Source organism: Syngnathus floridae, chromosome 3 (genome assembly GCF_059516105.1).
Source record: "Syngnathus floridae isolate MCC-2025c chromosome 3, RoL_Sflo_1.0, whole genome shotgun sequence".
NCBI lineage: Eukaryota > Metazoa > Chordata > Actinopteri > Syngnathiformes > Syngnathidae > Syngnathus > Syngnathus floridae.
Window position 1 is genome coordinate 4,402,602 of NC_142415.1, and position 21,070 is coordinate 4,423,671.

General features: G+C 46.2%; 1 protein-coding gene across 1 annotated transcript in view; it reads right to left on the reverse strand.

Annotated features, from left to right (window-relative positions):
- The window catches only part of dok4 (docking protein 4), a 137,681-nt gene extending 118,279 nt beyond the window's left edge, over positions 1 to 19,402 (reverse strand). Inside the window, exon 1 of the mRNA XM_088371266.1 lies at positions 19,011 to 19,402. Within this exon, the coding sequence (XP_088227392.1) occupies positions 19,011 to 19,076 (66 nt within the window). The 5' untranslated portion in view covers positions 19,077 to 19,402. The remainder of the gene's footprint in view (positions 1 to 19,010) is intronic.
- Positions 19,403 to 21,070: the final 1,668 nt, after the last annotated feature.

The window sequence follows — 21,070 nt, forward strand, 5'->3', positions numbered from 1 at the left end:
CTCTTCACCCTGCTGATGCATGACTGCACTGCGTCCTACAGCGACAACCGCGTAGTGAAGTTTGCTGACGACACGACTCTGGTGGGTCTCATCACCAAGGGCGACGAGACTCAGTACAGGTTGGAGGTTGACCTTCTGACCGTGTGGTGCAGGGACAACAACCTCCTGCTGAACGTCGACAAGACTAAGGAAATTGTTGTTGACTTCCGGAAGGGTCACACCCAACACCTGCCGCTGACCATCGACGGTGCTGTGGTGGAGAGGGTGAGCAGCACCAAATTCCTGGGGGTGCACATCAGTGAGGACCTATCCTGGTCCGCCAACACCGCGTCACTGGCGAAGAAAGCTCAGCGTCGCCTGTACTTCCTGCGGAAACTCAGGCGAGCAAGTGCTCCTCCGGCTGTCATGACTACATTCTACCGTGGCACCATTGAGAGCGTCCTCTCCAGTTGTATCACTGTCTCGGGTGGTAGCTGCACTGAATACAACATGAAGGCCCTGCAGCGCATCGTGAACACGGCTGGTAAGATTATTGGTAATTCACTCCCCTTCCTGAAGGGCATTTACGCCTCCCATTTCGCCCGCAAGGCGGCCACGATTGTGAGTGATGTGAGTCACCCCGCTCACTCTTTGTTTGATCTTCTGCACTCTGGGAAGATGTACAGGAGCCTGCGCTCCCGCACCGCCAGACTCACCAACAGCTTCATTCTCCAGGTTGTTAGGATCCTGAACTTTCTTCCCCTTTCTACGTAGCGTCCTGTACTTATTTATTGTGTTATTTGTTTATTTATTATTTATTCATCACTCTTATTTATTCATTGATTGTGCCTTCTTGTTTTATTTTTCCTGTGTGGTTTACTTGTATGTACATTATGAACTGTCTTGTCACCGTGGGATAGTGGGAATGTAATTTTGATCTCTTTGTGTGTCTTGGCATGTGAAGAAATTGACAATAAAGCAGACTTTGACTTTGACTTTTGACTTTTAATAAGAAGACCATCATTTTATCCGTCCGAATATTTTTCTGTCAGAAAATTGACAAGATTGAGCGTGGATGTCCAATTCTTTGTAATGGTGCTTTTAATACCAAAGTCCAAGCCTCTAAATTTAACTACAACAGTTAAAGTCCATCTGTTCTTTTGTTTATTGAGGCTTAATGCCTACAAGCTTCAAGGTGTGTAGTTAGGCATATACCTTTATAGGCTAATGTCATAAAAAACTGTTTGTTTGGTTGCCAGTTTTATACTTGGAATTCCAAGCGTGCACTGATGAGATGTAGATTATTGTGTGTGAGCATGATCAGGTGCTGCATGTGTTGTGAGTCTGACAGCAGTGAGAATGAAGGACCTGTGGAACCTCTCCTTCTTACACCGTGGGTGTAACAGTCTGCTGATGAAGGAGCTTCTCAGGGACCCCGTAATGGCATGGAGGGGGTGAGAGGTGGTGTCCGGGATGGATGTCAACTTAACTAACATCCTCCTCTCACCTACAACCTCTATGGAGTCCAGGGTCAGTCCAGGACAGAGCTCACTCTCCTGGCCAGTTTATTTAGGCTCCCTCTGTCCCGGTCCGTACTGCCCCCTCTCAAGCAGACCATAATCATTTCTTTAAATAGAGCCCCAAACACGCCAGTACCCCCAAAAAATTATGATTTGTTAGGCACAGCAGTAATGTAACGTTATCTTTTGTACAACTCCATGAAATAATGAGATCGAAGAGCTTTTCCCAAAAATATTTCTACCTTACCCTCCGTGAGTCGTCACCTTGTTGTGGTGGAGGGGTTTGCGTGTTCTAATGATCCTAGGAGCCAAGTTGTCTGGGGCTTCATGCCCCTGGCAGGGTCACCCATGGCAAAAGGGTCCTAGGTGAGGGGCCAGACAAAGCACGGCTCAGAAGAACCCCTTATGAAGACTACAATAAATGGATTTTGTTTTCCCTCGCCCGGACGCGGGTCACCGGGGCCCCCCTCTGGAGCCAGGCCTGGAGTTGGGGCTCAAAGGCAAGCGTCTGGTGGCCCAGCCTTCGCCCATGGGGCCCAGCCGGGCACAGCCCGAAAAGGAAAGTGGGTCCCCCTTCCAATGGGCTCACCACCTGTGGGAGGGGCCAAAGGGGTCGGGTGCAAAGTATGCTGGGCGACAGCCAAAGGCGGGGACCTTGGCGGTCCGATCCCCGGCTGCAGAAGCTGGCTCTCGGGACAAGGAATGTCACCTCTCTGGCTGGATAGAAGTCCAAGCTGGTGTGCGAGGCAGAAACGTTCCGACCAGACATAGTCCACATTTTGGGTTCTGGTACAAGCCATCTTGAGAGAGGCTGTACTCTCTTCCACTCTGGAGTTGCCCACGGTGAAAGGCGCTGAGCAGGTGTAGGCATACTTGCTGTACCCCAGCTGGGCGCCTGCACATTGGGGTTCACCTCTTTTCGGAGTCCTTGGAGGAAGTGCTGGAGAGCACTCCTTCTGGGGACTCCATCGTTCTGCAGGGTGACTTCAATGCTCACGTGGGCAATGACAGTGAGACCAGGAAGGAGGAACGGCCGCCCCGATCAGAATCCGAGCGGTGTTCTATTATTGGACTTCTGTGCTCGATGTGGATTGTCCATAATGAACACCATAATCAAGCATAAGGGTGTCCATGTGTGCACTTGGGACCAGGACACCCGCGGCTGCAGTTCGATGATCGACTTTGTAGTCATGTCATCGGATTTGCATGTTTTGGAGGGGTGGAGCTGTCACCTAATCACCACTTGGTGGTGGGTTAGCTCCGATGGTGGGGGAAGATGCCGGTTCGACCGGGCAGACCCAAACATACTGTGAGGGTCTGCTGGGAACGTCTGGCAGAATCCCCTGTCAGGAAGAGCTTCAACTCTCACCTCCGGCAGAGCTTTTCCCACGTCCTGGAGGAGGCGTGGGACATTGAGCCCGAGTGGACCATGTTCTGTGCCTCCGTTGTTGTGGCAGCCGACTGGAGCTGTGGTCGTACGGTGGTCGGTGCCTGTCGTGGTGGCAACCCCCGAACCTACTGGTGGACACCGGCGGTAAGGGATGCCGTCAAGCTGAAGACGGAGTCCTATCAGGCCATGTTGGCCTGTGGGACTCCGGAGCGAGCCGACAGGTACCGGATGGCCAAGCGGAACGCGGCTTCGGCGGTTGCTGAGGCAAAAACTCGGGCGTGGGAGGAGTTTGGCGAGGCCATGGAGAATGAATTCCAGATGGCTTCGAGGAAATTCTGGTCCACCATCCGGCATCTCAGGAGGGGAAGCAGTGCACCATCAACACTGTTTACAGTGGAGATGGCGTGCTGCTGACCTCAACTCGGGATGTCTTGACTCGATGGGGAGACTACTTCGAAGACCTTCTGTGTTGTCCTCATTGCAGTGTAGCAACTGAAGCTATCCAACAAGTTAGACTCTGATGCATTAACCAGGAGTCTGTCGTAGTTAACATTTTACCATCGTTTACTGAAGATTCCTGTTTACATGGCAGAGTGAAAACTGCAACAAAACAAGGTTTGACTGTTTTTAGCACATAGCGTTAGCGAAGCATATAGCGTCAGCATTTTAGAAAATAGCATGTAAATACATCTAAATAAAAATGTTCTTTTTAAACTATTAATTACCTCATCTTTCAACATTAAACCCAACTTAATCTAACAATTATTCAATTTAAGAATAAACTTTACTCACGACTTTGCTTCTAGCATCCCTCACGGTCAGAAATTAGCTTGTTTAAACTCTTTATGAACAGATAAAAAACCGGCAGGACGTAACTGACAACAAAGGAGGAAGCAGTAGGTAAGTTACAGGAAATACTGCATACTGCCTTTATGGCGACACATTCCCCGCCTGACCACGGTGAGGTCACTACACTGACATGACATTAAACTCAACTGAGAACTACAATTTGAAACATCAGTCCTTATGAAGGAGTAAAAGAGTTTTGGTCACTGGTCTGAGGTAAGTCTTTGCTCGTCCTGGGTTTGGTGTCTTTAATTCCACCTTACGGACTCATCCATCGGTTCCTGGAATAGCCTTTGTGACCAAAGGCCAGTTGTTGCGGACAGCTTGGTTGTCTTTGAGGAGGACAATGTCACCGTCTTGCAGGTTCTGGTAGGACTCTGTCCATTTCTTGTGGCTTTGTTGACAGGTACACTTGTCTCCAACGGTTCCAGAACAAGTTGGATAAGGCTTGTACTTGTCTCCACTGCCTCGTGAAAAGGTCTCTGTCTGTGAAGTCTCCTGGAGGTGGTGGGACGCCGACTTTCTGTGTTAACAGCATCGATGGTGTGAGGATGAATGGATTGCCTGGATCACTTGACACTGGAACTAGTGGTCTTGCATTCAGAATTGTTTTCACTTCTGCCATTAGTGTACACAAAACTTCATGAGTATTGAATCAAGAATTCGTCGGGCTACCCCAATGAGTCGCTCCCATGAACCCCCCATGTGTGAGGCATGAGGCGGGTTAAACACCCAGGAGCATCCTTGTTGGTGCAGGTACCGCTGCACCGTGCTGTTTTGTTGATGTGCACTCACCCTAAGTTCTTTGCAGGCTCAAATGAAATTTGTGCCGCAGTCTGACAGCAGTTGTTTGGCTGGTCCTCTAATGGCAAAGAAACGCCTCAATGCATTTATGCAACTTGAGGTGTCCAGTGAGGTAATCACCTCGATGTGAACTGCTGTGGAGCTCATGCAGCAGAATAGTATGGCCCAGCACTTGCTCTCAGTTTGCATCCCTCTGGTGCGTATGGTGGAGACGTGCCATGGTCCGAAGACATCCAGGCCCACATACGTGAAGGGAGGGCAGTTTGTAAGGCGCTCTACGGGCAAATCTGCCATTTGTTGTACCTGCATTCATCCTCTAAGTCTGCGACAGATGACGCACTTGTGGATAGTTGAGTTAACAAGTCGCTTGCCTCCCAGCCCAGCAGCTCGTATCGCGCCTTCTGTTAAATGACGGCCCTGATGCTTTACTTGGGCATGATGGTATCTAGTGAGAAGTAAGGAGACGTGGTGTTGCTTTGGGAGAATGACAGGGTTCTTTTGTTCAATGGCCACATCCGCATTCTTCAGTCTGCCTCCAAGGCAGAGGAGGTCATCCTGTAAGACTGGGTTGAGAGAGCATAGGCAGCTGTATAACGGAACTTGATTTCCTCTCTGCAGAGCTTCAAATTCCTTCAGAAAGGCATTCCTCTGAACAGCTTTGATGATGACTTTTCTTGTTTGGAAAAGCTCATCGACTGTTCGAGGTAAGTCACGGTGATGCCATCCCTTACACCAGTGGTTCCCAAAGTGGGCGGTACCGCCCCCCTGGGGGCGGTGGAAAGATCTGGGGGGGCGGTGAGGACGAAATGGGCGGTAGGGGGGCGGTGAGGACAAAGGGGGCGGTAGGGGGGCAGCAGTCCGAAGTCAGAAGTTGAAGGGGGCGGTAGGGGGTCGGCAGTCTGAAGTCGAAGTCAGAAGTTCGAACGTTTGACACATGTGCAGTAGGACGAGTCAGTCGACGGAGGGGGGGGGGGGGGGGGCGACGACGATTTGTACACAACATGTGCGGTAGGACGAGTCAGTCGAGGGGGGGGGGCGATTTGTACACAACATGTGCGGTAAGACCAGTCAGTCGACGGGGGGGGCGCTAGGAATTCACTGGGGCGCCAAGGGGGCGCTAGCCTGAAAAAGTTTGGGAACCACTGCCTTACACTTACCTATCGGAGTCTTGAATGATCTTGCTGTATGAATCAGGAGTGCGATGGCTCGTTGGAGAGTGACGAATGTGGAGAACCTTTCAAAGCGCTCTGTGCTGAGAACTTTTGCTTGTAGATTGGTGATGTAGCTCTTCACAACTGGACGGACCTCTGCATCTGACTCCGGTGAGACTAAGCCTAATAAGCTTAGAATAAGCTGGGTCTGGCTGAGTAAAGGGCTTGCGCAGGAAGGTTGGTCCGTTGAACCACATTGTCTGTGTGAGTCTTGCTGCTGGAACCGACCGTGACACCAGGTCAGCCGGATTATCTTCGGTGTTCACGTAGTGCCATTGTTCAGGGATGGAAGACTGGCGTATACGCTGGACCCGATTACGGACGTACACATAGAACCGGCTGGACTGGTTGTAAATTTATCCAAGGACAACTTTGCTATCAGTGTAAAACTTTGTGGCATCCAGTTTTAATCCAGTTCATCCTGTATCAGCTCAGCCATGTCCACTGCTAAGACTACAGCACACAGTTCAAGTCTGGGAATGGTGGGGTCTGACTGAGGGGCAAGTTTGACCTTTTCTATGGCAAATCCAACATCCACTGTGTCTTCTTGGATGGCTTTCAAGTAGGCTACGGCACCAATGACCTTCATAGATGCATTGCTTAAGACGTGGAGTTCTACTCGTTCAGCCTTGGTTATGCAGATGTCTGCCCGTGCTGAGGTCTACGTCCTTTATGGCTTGTATGCAGTCCTCACTTGGGAAGGCTTCCAAGACAGCCTGACTGTTTGAGGCAAATTTGTGAAGCCTCAGCGAGTGAGGCTTGAGTGCTATGGAGCAGCCCAATAGCCTCTGCATCAGTTGGAACAGAACAGAGGCCATCGTCAACATAAAAGTGCCGTTCGACGAAGTTGACTGTGTCTGTTCCGTATTTCCCTGTGCCATCTCTGATGGCTCTTCTGAGCCTGTAAATTGCCACTGCAGGAGATGGGCTATTTCCACACACATGAACTTTCATTCTGTAGTCAGTGACCTTGTTTGCTACATCGCTCTCCTTGAACCATAAGAATCAGAGGTAGTTTCTGTGCTTTTCGTCCACAAAGAAGCGATAGAACATTTGTTGAATATTCGCCATCACAGCGACCTTGTCCTTTCGGAACCGCATGAGCACTCCTAGAGGGGTGTTGTTCAGATCTGGTCCAGTCAAGAGCACGTTGTTCAAGGAGATCCCAGACTGTTGGGCACTTGAACACTACCCTGATTTGATCGGGTTTCTGTGGGTGATACACTGCAAAGCTTAGTAAATACCAGCACTCTTCTTCTCTTAGCTCTGGTGCCACCTCAGCATGATAGTTTTTTCAGCAGTTTGCCCATAAATTCCATGTATTGCCGTTGCATTTCTAGCTTTCTTCTGAAGTGACACTGTAGTGCTGCAAATCGCTTGAGTGCCTGCTCGCAGTTGTTAGGAAGCTATTGCCTAGGTTGTCTGGACGGCAATGGAGCAACCCAGCTGTGTGAATCGTTTTTGTAGACGTCTTTGTCCATCATTTCAATGAAAGTTTCATCTTCGATTGAAGGTGCGAGCTAACCCGCTCAAGACTGTGGAGATGACAGTGGACTTCAGGCGAGATCGTTCACCACTTTCACCCCTCATTATCCGCAGTAATACTATTCTCTCCACAGACACCTTTAAATTCCTGGGAACCACAATCTCTCGGGACCTGAAATGGACCAGCCACATAGACTCTGTCCGGAAGAAGGCCCAGCAGAGGCTGTACTTCCTGAGACACCACAAAAAGTTCAACCTGCCGCGGGAGCTGCTGAAAACCTTCTATACTGCCATCATCCAGTCTGTCCTCTGCACCTCCATCACTGTCTGGTTTGGATCGGCCTCCAAATAGACAAGCACAGACTGCAACGGACAATCAGGACTGCAGAAAAGATAATTGGAATCAACCTCCCATCTATCCAAGACTTGTACCTGTCCAGGACCAGGAAACGTGCAAGTAACATCTCTACAGACCCTTCTCACCCAGGTTGCAATCTGTTCAAACTACTCCCCTCCAGACGGCGTTATAGAGCTCTGTACGCCAAAACCAGCAGACACAGAGACAGCTTCTTCCCCCAGGCTGTCGCTCTGATGAACTCACACCACTCTTAGAGTCTCATTCATTGCTGTGCAATAACATCCTGCTCTCCACACCTTTTTGGAATTGTCTACACTGTTTGTACCATGTGTCCTCTCTGCATCCATTGCAGCCTGGTCATCCTGGAAGAGGGATCCTCCCATCTGTGGTCTCTTCTCAAGGTTTCTCATTTCCCCTAGTTGGAGTTTTGAGTTTTTCCTTGCCCTCCTGGGAGTTTAAGATCAGGGGATGTTTCAGACTATTTGTCATTTTTCACACATCCTGAGTGTTGTTAGTCACCTAAATGTTGAACAGAGGCTGTGATGTACTGAAGTCAAATTCCTTGTTTGGCACGCTCAAACATGGCGAATAAAAATTCTTGAATCTTAAATCTTATTGTCCCGTTCCTTGCAGTCAAACACATTTTGACCCAGACTGTCTTCCTTAGCTCTGGGTGGTAAGGCACTGTTTCGAGGCAGTCTGTCGTGAAGTTTCTCTTTAATGTGGAAAAGGCTTGTGCATGGCTGGAAGAGTGAGGGCCGATGAGAGTCGACCATGGTCGTCCAGAAGGAACTGGCGTTCGGCTTGTGTGTGTTCCCGAGCCAGACTTCTCTGACCAGCACCCAGCCTAGGTCAAGGCGTTGTGCGAAGGGTGCATTTGCAGGGCCATTTATTTATTCCCGTACTTTGTGTGCTCTGATTGCGTCCCTCCCTAGCAGGAGGAGGATTTCAGCTGTGGGGTCCAACTGTGGGATGTGTGTGATGAAGGGCAGCATTTGGTGTGGGAATTTCGGACTGATTATCAAGTACCGTATTTTCCTGACTATAAGTCGCTCCGGAGTATAAGTCGCACCAGCCATAAAATGCCCCAAAAAGTGGAAAAAAAACATATATAAGTCGCTCCGGAGTATAAGTCGCATTTTGGGGGCAGTTTATTCGACAAAATCCCACACCAAAAACAGTCATGAACGAGCAACAACAGGCTAAACGATAGCAACAACAGGCTAAACGATAGGTATGCTAACGTGACAAACACAAACAGAGAGCTGAGAACGGGCCTGACGTAACATATAGAGTGATTAAGGACAACTATTACATGAATAACATGTTTATAAAACCATCAGTGTCACTCCAATTCATTAAATAGCAACAACAGGCTAAACGATAGGTATGCTAACGTGACAAACTCAAACAAAGAGCTGAGAACGGGCCTGACGTAACATTTAGAGTGATTAAGGAAAACTATTACATGAATAACATGTTTATAAAACCATCGGTGTCACTCCAATTCATTAAATAGCAACAACAGGCTAAACGATAGGTATGCTAACGTGACAAACTCAAACAAAGAGCTGAGAACGGGCCTGACGTAACATATAGAGTGATTAAGGACAACTATTACATGAATAACATAATTATAAAACCATCGGTGTCACTCCAATTCATTAAATAGCAACAACAGGCTAAACGATAGGTATGCTAACGTGACAAACACAAACAAAGAGCTGAGAACGGGCCTGACGTAACATATAGAGTGATTAAGGACAACTATTACATGAATAACATGTTTATAAAACCATCGGTGTCACTCCAATTCATTAAATCCATCGATCGTTCTTTGTCAACAATGGGTGCGCACGGCTGAGGGCGCTTGCACTTCAAAATATTCCACAGGCTCATATAACGATAGATAAACTATATTTCAAATAACTATAATACAAGCCAATAATATTATCAAACCATCCGTGCACTTTAATTCCATTAAATCCATCGATCAAATTCCTCGTCCTTTGTCAACATCGCCGCGCGTGCGCCCTGACGTCATCCTCGTCTTTATTCCACAGATCTACTATATAACTATATTGTAGCGTTAACAAAGTACAAGGATAGACGTGGGTTTGGTAAACGGCTCTTTATTAAACAAAACAAACTTCCAAGCGTGTGGCGGCGTGGACTTCCAGACAGACCGGGCGCGCGTAATGGCCATGTCCGAGCCCCGCGCACCGTTCGCGGACAGCCACTCGGCCGAGCGCCGGCCCCCGACTCAGTAGAGTAGGACCGGGCGTGCGTAAAAGCCATAATAGTTTTTCAAACCTTCTATGTCACTCCAAATCCTTAATTCCTTCAAACTCTTTGTCCTCCGTGTCACCGCTAATGATGCCGGTAGTCCTTATGTGGGCACGTGTGTATGTAAACAACCGCCGCGCCGCGCTACTGACGTCACTTGAAATAGTAATCCATTGGTACATCACGGTTCTCCAAACTTTCTTTCTGCTGCTCGATTACTGTTTTCAGCTGCATATTTTACAACTTGAAGTTTGTAACCTGCAAAATATGAGTTTCTTTTTGGTGCCATTTTTCTTAAGCCCACCCAGTTGATGAGTCACGGCCAACGGTGAAATTTAGAGCGCCCTCATCCAGTTTCGTCTGAAAATATATTTTTTTTGGGTTGTTTTATCAAAGTCAAAGTCTGCTTTATCGTCGATTTTTTTTTTATATACTAAGACACACAAAGAGATTGAAATTACGTTTCCACTATCCCTCGGTGAGATAGTACACATATGCATACAAGCAACACAAAAAAAAAACAAGAAGGCACAAACAATGAATGAATAATAGTGTTGAATAATGATAAATAAACAAATAATAATAAATAATAATAATAAATATAAGAGGAGCAAAAATGGAGCAAGTGTACATACAGCAGACAGTGGACTTGGCTATGGTGCTTTAAAGTGTTAATTGCTTTATTTGATGTTTTCTCTATTTTTTATGTTTTGAATATGTTCAAGATAAAGATATAAAAGCATGTGAAGTGATCAACTATACTAAAAATAACATGGGAAGTGGTCAACTATACTTGTAAGTGATGTCTTAATGATCAAGTAAAAATTTGTGAAAAAAAACATATATAAGTCGCTCCTGAGTATAAGTCGTCCCCCCCACCCAAACTATGAAAAAAAACGCGATTTATAGTCCGGAAATTATGGTAAGTTATTAGACTCGGTGAGCGGTGGTAAGGGAATCGTAACTCTTCCATTGAGGGACGCCACAAAAAAACCTGAGGCCCTTCTGCCGACGGTTTCCATGATACCAAAACATGTTTTCAGTTGGTAAGGATATGGCTTAGTGTGAATATCAAACTTATCAAAGAAACTGGATTTAGCTAATGATCAGTTGCTTTGGTCGTCTAACATGATGGCTTCATCTGGGTGGTCTTTTTGGTACACTCTCGCCAGGCATATCTTGAAGCATGACCGTCCGACTTGTCCTGTACCGCATACTGCTGTGCAGCTTGAGCTAATCTCACTGGTTTTCGTTTACCTCTTCTCCCTCCTGCCATGCTGTGGCGAAGTCAGAGGAGTAGTGGGTCGCGGTGCTGGTCCCGGGTCCACAGCTGAGACATGTTGGGTGCTGTCACACTCAAAACACTTCAAAATTGTGGTACAGTCCCTTGCCATATGATTGGTCGAACTACAGCACTTAAAGCAGATTCCGTTTTCTTTCAGAAAAGTCTTTCTGTCGTTGAGAGTTTTGGTTCTAAAGGTTTTGAGCTTCTTCAGTGGGTGGGGTTTTGCATGTATTAGGCAGATCTTACTCGGATCGTTGGAGACATTTGACTCTGAGTGAGTGACATTGATCTTGTGAACTGCAATGGGCTTCTTGATGGTTTTAGGAAGGGCACTCCCAGCTCTGACAGATGATGTTGTGGTGGTGTTAGAACCAGCTGAGATCCATTTTTCCTGGAGTCCATAAGGCAGCTTGGTATTTATAGGTTCAATTCCGCGTGTCGTATCCAGGTAGGACACCCCTGGTAAGTAGCCATCTTCCTTAGCAGACTGCACTTCCATAAGCAGGTCAGCCAGCTCTCGTAGCTTCAGATTGTCCTTGGCTGAGACTCTAGGAAATGCATCCAGTCGGGTAAAGAGGGCATTTTCAATTACCTCTGGGGCTGCATAACACTCCCGAAGACGTTCCCAAGCTTTCACGAATGTGTGGTCTTGCTATGTGCCCTGCACGGAGATGTTTCATATGGTTGCTAGATTATTTTCCAAGCCATTGCGTCATCAAGTCCAATTCCTTAGTAGCTGTAAGTCCAAGTCCTTGAGTGGCATTTTTGTATGACGACAGCCAAGCTCGATAATTTTCAGGTTTATCATCAAACTCATACAAGCTTGTATTTACTAAGTCACGGAGCTAAATTTTGTGTTCAGTTGCAGGCGTAGTTTGAGTAATTGTTGGCTGGGGGTTAAAGGATGGAGCCTCAATATTCAAGTCACTGGGCTGCGAGGTGAGAGTATTGGCAATAACTCGGGGCATTTCTCTGGTAAATGTATTCTGGCTGACTGACTCTTTGGCTGCTGGTTGTGTATAGTCCAAGACTAAGTCATGGTCTGTAAATTCCACATTGTTTGTGCTGTTGTATGGGAAAACAGGCAATTGATGGTGTGAAACAAAGGGGTTGTTCGGGCTATAACTGAGAGTGGCATAGGTAGTTTGTTGAGTTGGTGGCGGACTAGCCTTCATGGTTGTTTGTTGGACAAAATTAGTGGAATGGAAGTGAGTTTGGATTTAATCTCTTGTTCGTTCAACTTTGCTTTGTTCTGTAGAATTTGTTGCGTCGAGCACAATATCGTTGTCGCTCTCTGCAACTGCTAACTCCCAGACTGCTGCTACGGCTTCAGCTTCTGCTGCTTCACAGCAAATGGCTAGGGTTTCAATTTCAGTTTCTTTTTAACTTTTTCTATCTTAGCTTTGGCTTCTTGCTCAGCATATTCAGTACGCACTTTAGCAGCTGCTGCTTTGGCGCATGTGCAAAGTAAAGCATTGGTTGATGAGGCAGATGAATGAAAGCTGTTTCCACTTTTTCTTGATTTATTAGATCTAGTTTCCATTTCGACTCGATGCAGAATGCTAACTCCTCAGTCTTTTCACTGTGTTGTCCTCACTGCAGTGTAGCAATTGAAGCTATCCAACAAGTTAAACTCTGATGCATTAATCAGGAGTCTGTCGTAGTTAACATTTTACTGTCGATAACTGAAGATTCCTATTTACATGGCAGAGTGAAAACTGCAACAAAACAAGGTTTGACTGTTTTTAGCTCATAGCGTTAGTGTAGTATATAACGTGAGAATTTTACAAATAGCATGTACCGTATTTGCCGGTGTATTAGTCGACCTTTTTCGATCCAAAATCGACCGAAAAAAATCGACCTCGACTTATACACCGAGTAATAAAATTTAACTTCGTATTCATCGCTTCAAATGTGATGGTAACCAAGGCCGTTTCTCATGCATCTCATTGTGCGTGGTTGTGCGTCGGTCAGGCTCATCAAAAAGCGAGAAACTGAATCATTATAAAGCGTTCGTCGCATTAACACGCATCCTCAGCAACAATTTCAAATATTCTCACCTCAATAACGGACATCGAAAGCCAGGCAGCGACGATGATTGCTAGGGGGAAGTACTGGGTATTGAGCGAATGTGCGAGTCATCGCGCGTCAAGCAACGACAATAACTACCGGTACGTAAACATTCAATCGCCATGTCTAAATGAATGTCGTTGGCACTTAGAAAATATTCGCCAAACTTGGCCAGACTTCCAGGGGAAGAGGCCGAATTTTCACTTGTTCTGGCCGACCGGCGGAACCAGCCGAGGCGGACACTTTACGGCGGTTGAGTCGTTGGCACTTAGAAAATATTCGGCAAACTTGGCCGGACTTCCAGGGGAAGAGGCCGAATTTTCACTTGTGGTGGCTGACATGGGGAACCAGCCGAGGCGGACACTTTACGGCGGTTGAGTCGTTGGCACTTGGAAAATATTCGCCAAACTTGGCCAGACTTCCAGGGGAAGAGGCCGAATTTTCACTTGTTCTGGCCGACATGGGGAACCAGCCGAGGCGGACTCTTTATGGCGCAAGAGCCGTTGGCACTTAGAAAATATTCGCCAAACGCTCTCGATGGGACAGAAGACGAGCTTATCTGGGAAGAGGAGGAGGAAACTGAGGATAGAGAAGACCAAGAAGATGCCCTTTATGACGACAAACTAAACTAAAATGAATGGAAGGAGCTTTTCGGAAAAAGCGACGATAAAGACGAATTTTGAACTCTATGTACCGGCAATCACTTTATAATTATAATTTGTTGTTTCTTAACTAAAAATAAACCAGTTTCTAAGAGTGTTCATTGTTGTTAGTCTCTCTCGGCGCGTAATATCACAGGGTCATGAAGTAAATAATATTTAAAATGGCGTATAGATCGCTCGCTACAAACTTGCGAATTTGAACACATTTCGTCAATAAATTTTGCATATTTCTGATTGAATTTTGAAGTTTAATATAATGCAACAATTGAGCTCGACTTATACAAAGGATATATCATAAAATCGTAAATTTCCGTCGAATTTTAGGGGGTCGACTTATACACCGAGTCGACTTATACACCGGCAAATACGGTAAATACATGTAAATAAAAACTATCTTTTTAAACCGGAGGTGTCAAACTCAAGGCCCGGGGGCCAGATACGGCCCACAACATCATTTTATGTGGCCCGCAAAGGCTAATTGTGCATCAAATTTGTGTGTCATTACTAGAATTGCAAATTGTCTTCATTTTTAATAATATATATTTTTTAAATATTTGACAAATTTTTTACATTTTTAAATATTTTACTCGTCTGATTTGAAAATGAGTTATTTGTCAGTTTGTTTTGTAGCTTTTACTGTATAAAATATGAGGTGCTCATACATTTATTTGGGTTGACAGTCATAATGGCCCTCCGAAAGAAGCGATGACTACAATGCGGCCTGCGAAAAAAATGAGTTTGACACCCCTGTTTTAAACTATTAATTACCTTCTCTTTCAACATTAAACCCAACTTAATCTAACACTTATTCAATTTAAGAATAAACTATACTCACGACTTATCTTATAGTATCCCTCACGGTCAGAAATTAGTTTGTTGAAACTCTTTTTGAACAGATAGAAAACAGGCAGGACGTAACTGACAACAAAGCAGGAAGCGGTAGGTAAATTACAGGAAATTATATAAAAATAAAAGCATATGCATACTCCCGTTATGGCGACACACCTCCTCAATTTGACCAACTTGCCTTCCATTGTGAAAGCAGGGCCTAGAGACTCTGAGGTGGACTCTCCAATCTCTGGGGTCGAAGTCACTGAGGTAGTTAAAAAACTCCTCGGAGGCAAGGCCCCAGGGGTGGATGAGATCTGCCCAGAGTTAGGTGTTAGATGTTGTGGGGCTGTCCTAGCTGACACGCCTCTACAGCATTGCATGGACATCGGAGACAGTGCCTCTGGGTTGGCAGACTGGGGTGGTGGTTCCCCTCTTTAAGAAGGGGGACCTGGTGGTGTGTTCCAACTACAGAGGAATCACACTCCTCAGCCTCCCTGATAAGGTCTATTCAGGGGTGTTGAAGAGGAGGGTCCATCAGGAAATCGAATCTCGGATTCAAGAGGAGCAGTGTGGTTTTCGTCTTGGCCGTAGAACAGTGGACCACCTCTATACCCTTGGCAGGATCCTTGAGGGTGTATGTGTTTTGTGGACTTGGAGAAGGCGTTCGACCGCGTTCCTCGGGAAGTTCTGTGGAGAGTGCTTCGGGAGTACGGGGTGCCGAACAAACTGTTAAAGATGGTTCGGTCTCTGTATCATGGATGCCAGAGTTTGCTCCGCATTTCCGGCTGTTGGAATAATTTTAAGTGAAGCTTTGGCCTGCCAGACCTGGAGGCCTCGCCTTTACGAGTTTATCTTTCCTTTTATCTAGGTTCTTCCTTTTTAGTGATAGGGATGTCTTTTGATCCCTGTCAGTCATTTGTATCCTTCCTGTCCTTATGTTGTCTGTGTGTTTTGGTTCCCGTAAGAGGCCTTCACTAACAATGAGCAGGGCTTATTTGCATAGGTGACATGTTCTTTGTTTGATTCACGGGAACTTCATTCCTTTTCATTTAGATGTAGGTTTGGTTCATAGATTGTAGTTTATCAGACCTGTTTTTCTTTGTTAAGGGTTACATACAGTTAGAAGTAGTTGCATAAAAGTTATCCCATATTTACTCAATGTTTGTTTAAGGAACTGCATACCGGTTACCTCACGTTTGTTTAATGTGTGTTGAAGTGTTTAGGACAAGTTACTTATTATTATTATGTGTTAATTTACCAAGTAGATAAAGTTAGCAAAGGTCTAGTTGCATTTGTTCCACAGCAAAGCGGCAATCAACGTGCTTCAAAGTATTTGACCACAGTCGAGGACGAGTCAGCCAACTGTGAGGGAAGACGGCTGGGGATGGCCTCTGCGGGGGGTCACGAGCCAACAGCGAAGTGCTAATTCACACCACACTACATTCTTTTGCTAATCAGCGTTGCTCCAGACACAATTCCCCCTCCCTTTAGTGTAGCAACGCCTCTGTAACCAGGGCAACCATAACATTAAAAAGAGGGGCACGTGGAGGAAGGACTCAGAACTGATGGAGGTTGTAACTGAGATTGCTTTCTCTATCGTTCTCCTCGCGAGTAAACCAGTTCTGGTTGTCTTCTCCTCTTCATTCCAGCGAGTGATTTAATGTCTAATCGTATTTAGACCCAACACCGGCAGTAAGTCGGATTCGTTCCCAGTGAGGGTTGGACTCTGCCAAGGCTTCCCTTTGTCACCGATTCTGTTCATAACTTTTATGGACAGAATTTGTAAGCCGAGGCGTTGAGGGTGTCCGGTTTGGGGGACCTCAGTATTGCATCTATGCTTTTTGTAGACGACGTGGTGCTGTTGGCTTCTTCAAGCCGTGATCTCCAGCTCTCACTGGAGCAGTTCGCAGCCGAGTGTGAAGCGGTCGGGATGAGGGTCAGCACCTCCAAATCTGAATCTATGGTCCTCAGTAGGAAAATGGTGGAATGCCCTCTCCGGATCAGGGATGAGATCCTGCTCCAAGTGGAAGAGATCAAGTATCTTGGGGTGAGGATGGAGCATGAGATCAACAGGCAGGTCGGTGCATCAGCTGTAATGCGAACTTTGTACCGGTCCATCGTGGTGGAGAGAGCTGAGCCAAAAGGCAAAGCTCTCAATTTACCGGTCGATCTACGCTCTTACCTTCACCTATGGCAGTGCTTCTCTAATAGTGGGGCGCGCCCCCCTGGGGGGGGTGCGGTGCGATACCAAGGCGGGCGTGTGTGACACCAGGGAACATGCTTTTCTTTTGGCTGTACTAGGTTAAAGGGTAATTAGACATCCACTGCAGTAGGTGGGAGTGGCTGTATCACTGGAAGAGTGTGCGCAAGGAGTAATCGGTCTACAGTGTAGAGCGCACAGAACATACGCACACACAGCACAGAGCAGGCGATAAAAAGTGCAGTGGGACACCATGGATATTGAACAAGGTTGAAAAGAACGGCGGAGAGAGATGGAGATCAGAGAATTGAGAGTCACACGAAAGCTAAGAAAAGGAAATATGACGAAGCGTACGTAGCGCGGGAGACGAGGAAAGACCGGTGTGTTTACTGTACCTTACAATGTTGGTAGCGGACCGTATGAAGCCAAATAAATTAAGGTGGCACTTATAAAGTCATTCCACCCCAATCACGCTGATTAGATGCTTGAGGTTTTTCAGCGAAAACGGGCTGAATATTGCGAACAATCATCCCACTTTGTGAATGCTACTTCAGTCAATCAGCAAGCATTGTAAGCAATAATGCTTTATATAATAAAGCAGCGTACCAAATTGCTCAGTGCAAGAAAAAAACACACCATTGCAGAAGAGCTGATACTACCTGCAGCCGTGGATATGGTCATGCTGCCTCAGTTTGAGCACAAATTGTTTTATTCATTTTTGTTTTCTAGGTTAAACTGTTTTATATATTGTGTTCCTGAGTTAATGTTGCTGATTACTTTGAATTGAATATTATTTATTGCTGTTATTTAATTTAATATTATGTATGTTTATTATTATTTTATTGTATTTTTACCAGCATAAAATGGCAGTTGGTCAAGAATGTTTATATTTTAAATAATTGTAATTTATTTTTAATTTCAGGCAAAGTGATGCACATTGAATCTGTTCTGTTACAGACTAAAAACAATGTTATTAATAGTTATTCTTTATTGTAAGTTGATCTTTCTTTTTTATTTATATTTTGTTTTTCTTTAATGTTAATAACATGGGGGCGGGGGGGCGCAATATATTTTCTTCTCCCTAGGGGGGGCATTACAGAAGATTTTTGAGAAGCACTGACCTATGGTCACGAGCTATGGGTCGTGACTGAAAGAACAAGATCCCGGATACAAGCGGCCGAAATGAGTTTCCTCTGCAGGGTGTTCGGGCTCTCCCTTGGAGATAGGGTGAGAAACTCGATCATCTGGGAGAGACTCGCAGTCGAGCTGCTGGTCCCCCACGTTGAGAGGAGCCAGATAGGGTGGCTCAAGCATCTCATCAGGATGCCTCATGGATGCCTCCCTGGGAAGGTTTTCCGGGCATGTCCCACCGGCAGGAGACCCCGTGGACGACCCAGTATGTGCTGGTGAGACTATGTCTCTCAGCTGGCCTGGGAACGCTTTGGGATCCCCCGGGATGAGCTTGACGAAGGGGCTGGGGAGAGGGAAGTCTGGGAGTTCCTCCTAAAGCTGCTGCCCCCGTGACCCAACCCCGGATAAGCGAAGAAGATGGATGGATGGATGGATGGATGGATGGATGGATGGATGGATGGATGGATGGATGGATGGATGGATGGATGGATGGATGGACAGGCTTCTCTGTCAATGAGATAAACCCCATTACGCAAGACCATATTTACTCCTGTGTGTTACGTGACTGTATTTTTGCGTGCATAAATGTGAAGGACATATTCAATTTACATCAGAAATTGCAATTGTTTTTGTAATGTAAACAAATACATAAAAAGATAGGATTTAACAACAAAATTCTGAGATGGCATCATAACCTGCATTGTCAATGTCATATTGTCATAATAATAATGTTATAAATATTAGATCAATTGCTGCATTTGACACGTTTTTTCCTGGAACAATGAGCTCAACTGCTGTATCAACGACAGTGATAGTCCCATAATCACAACAACCTTGTGTAACCTACACTTCATAGAAGTCATCAGTTTTCAGCAGAACAATGCATTTTGGTTAACATTAATGATTGTTTAAATCAATGCAAAAATTGCAAGTGTCGATGTAGTTGACTTACCCCAAGTTTGCGACTGCGCATCCGTACATAGCCCTCCTTGACAATGTCATTGAAGTTTGAAGCCATTTCTTGAGATTATCCAGTTGTTTCGCTCTTCCCTGAATTGAATATGCTGGATTTTCAAGTTGTCCTTGAGTCTCAGTCCTCTGTGAACTAAAGCTACGTAACTTCTACTTCTCCACTCTTGCTCCTCCTCTCAACTTTTGTTTTGTTGCTATTAAAATTTTGAAATCACAGTTGTCATTTTTGTCCTGTACTATTTTCTTTCACTCTCCACAAGAATTTCTCGAGCTCCCTTATTGTTCCTACTAACAGCTTGTGACAGAGAAAGACAGAGCGAAAGCAAGAGAGGGAGACAGACAGATATAGAGAGAAACAAAGAGAAAGAGCGAGAGCGAGCGAGAGAGCGAGAGAGAGAGAGAGAGAGAGAGAGAGAGAGAGAGACAGAGAGGGAGAGAGAGAGAGCGATATGGCTACATATTGATGGGCATCATTTATTGAAGACAGGAGCAGAACATTACCATTCATTATTCATATAGTGGGTAGTATTAGGATGGTGTGTGTTTGCATGCATGGTTCATAGTACAGTTAAATTGTGTTCATACTGATTTTTAGAATGGTGTGTTTGTGCATGCAGGTGTGCATGTATGGTTCATAGTGCAGTCAAATGGTGTTCATAGAATAGATTTTTTTAATGAATTTATAAATTTATAAATTCAGATTGTGTGTCATCTGGATTCTACTATAGTTTTTGCGGTCACCAAAGGCGAAGTGGTAACGGGTGAATCACAGTCGAGGAGGTTTGCAAGCTCTCTCTACACTCATGTTGGTTTTCTCTGCATATACCTTCCAAAAACATGCAAGATTAATTAATGGCCGACTGATTTTTTTCCTGCAATAATTGGTCTAATTTTGTAAATGCTTTGCAATTTCATTTTGTCACCTCACAATTTAGAGGTACAACCTTACTGTGTAGAGTTTGCATGTTGTCCCCGTGCCATCGTGGGTATCCTCCGGGACTGCTGCTCTACGTCATATATATATCATATATAAAACAGGTTCTACTGCAGGTTTGATAGGTCCTCCCACACAACGGGACCTCCTGCAGCACAATCTACATACTCACCTCCCCCCACAACTGCTCTGTCCACACCTCCATCACCGTGGTCACCGACTCTCTCTCTTGCAGAGGCCGCGCCCGCACTCCAGATCCGCGAGGAGGAAGGGCACCAGATGTTCCGGAGACAAAAGATCAGGAAGGAACCGGGCCCAGACGGTGTGTCACCTTCCTGCTTGAAAGTCTGCGCTGAGCAGCTGGCGCCCACCTTTGCACGGATCTTCAATCGTTCCCTGGAGCTGTGTGAGGTGCCCTCGTGCTTCAAGAGCTCCACCATCGTTCCAGTCAGTGGCCAAGAAGCCCGCCATCACAGGTTTGAATTACTATAGATCTGTCACACTGACATCTGTGGTCATGAAATCTTTCGAGAGGTTAGTGCTGAACCACCTGAAGGATGTCACGGGCCCCCAGCTTGACCCCCTCCAGTTTGCCTACCGGGCAAAACAGGTCGGTGGATGATGCGGTCAACATGGGACTGCACTACTTCCTGCAACACCTGGACACCCCAGGAACGTACGCCACGATTCCTTTTGTGGACTTTAGCTCGGCGTTCAACACCATCACTCCTGACATCCTCCAACAGAAGTTCATCCAGCTCGCGGTGCCTGCCTCCACCTGTCAGTGGATCACCAGCTTCCTGACCAACAGGAGACAGCGTGTGAGGCTGGGCAGCATCACATCTGACACCCGGACCACCAATACTGGAGCCCCTCAGGGATGCGTCCTCTCCCCACTGCTCTTCTCTCTCTACATCAACGATTTCTCCGCAGGTGACTCTCCTCTGAAGCTCCTGAAGTATGCAGACGACACCACTCTCATCGGACTGATCCAGAACGGTGATGAGACTGCGTACAGACAGGAGGTGGAGCGGCTGGTCCACTGGTGCAGCCAAAACCACCTGGAGCTGAACCCGCTCAAGACCGTGAAGATGACAGTGGACTTC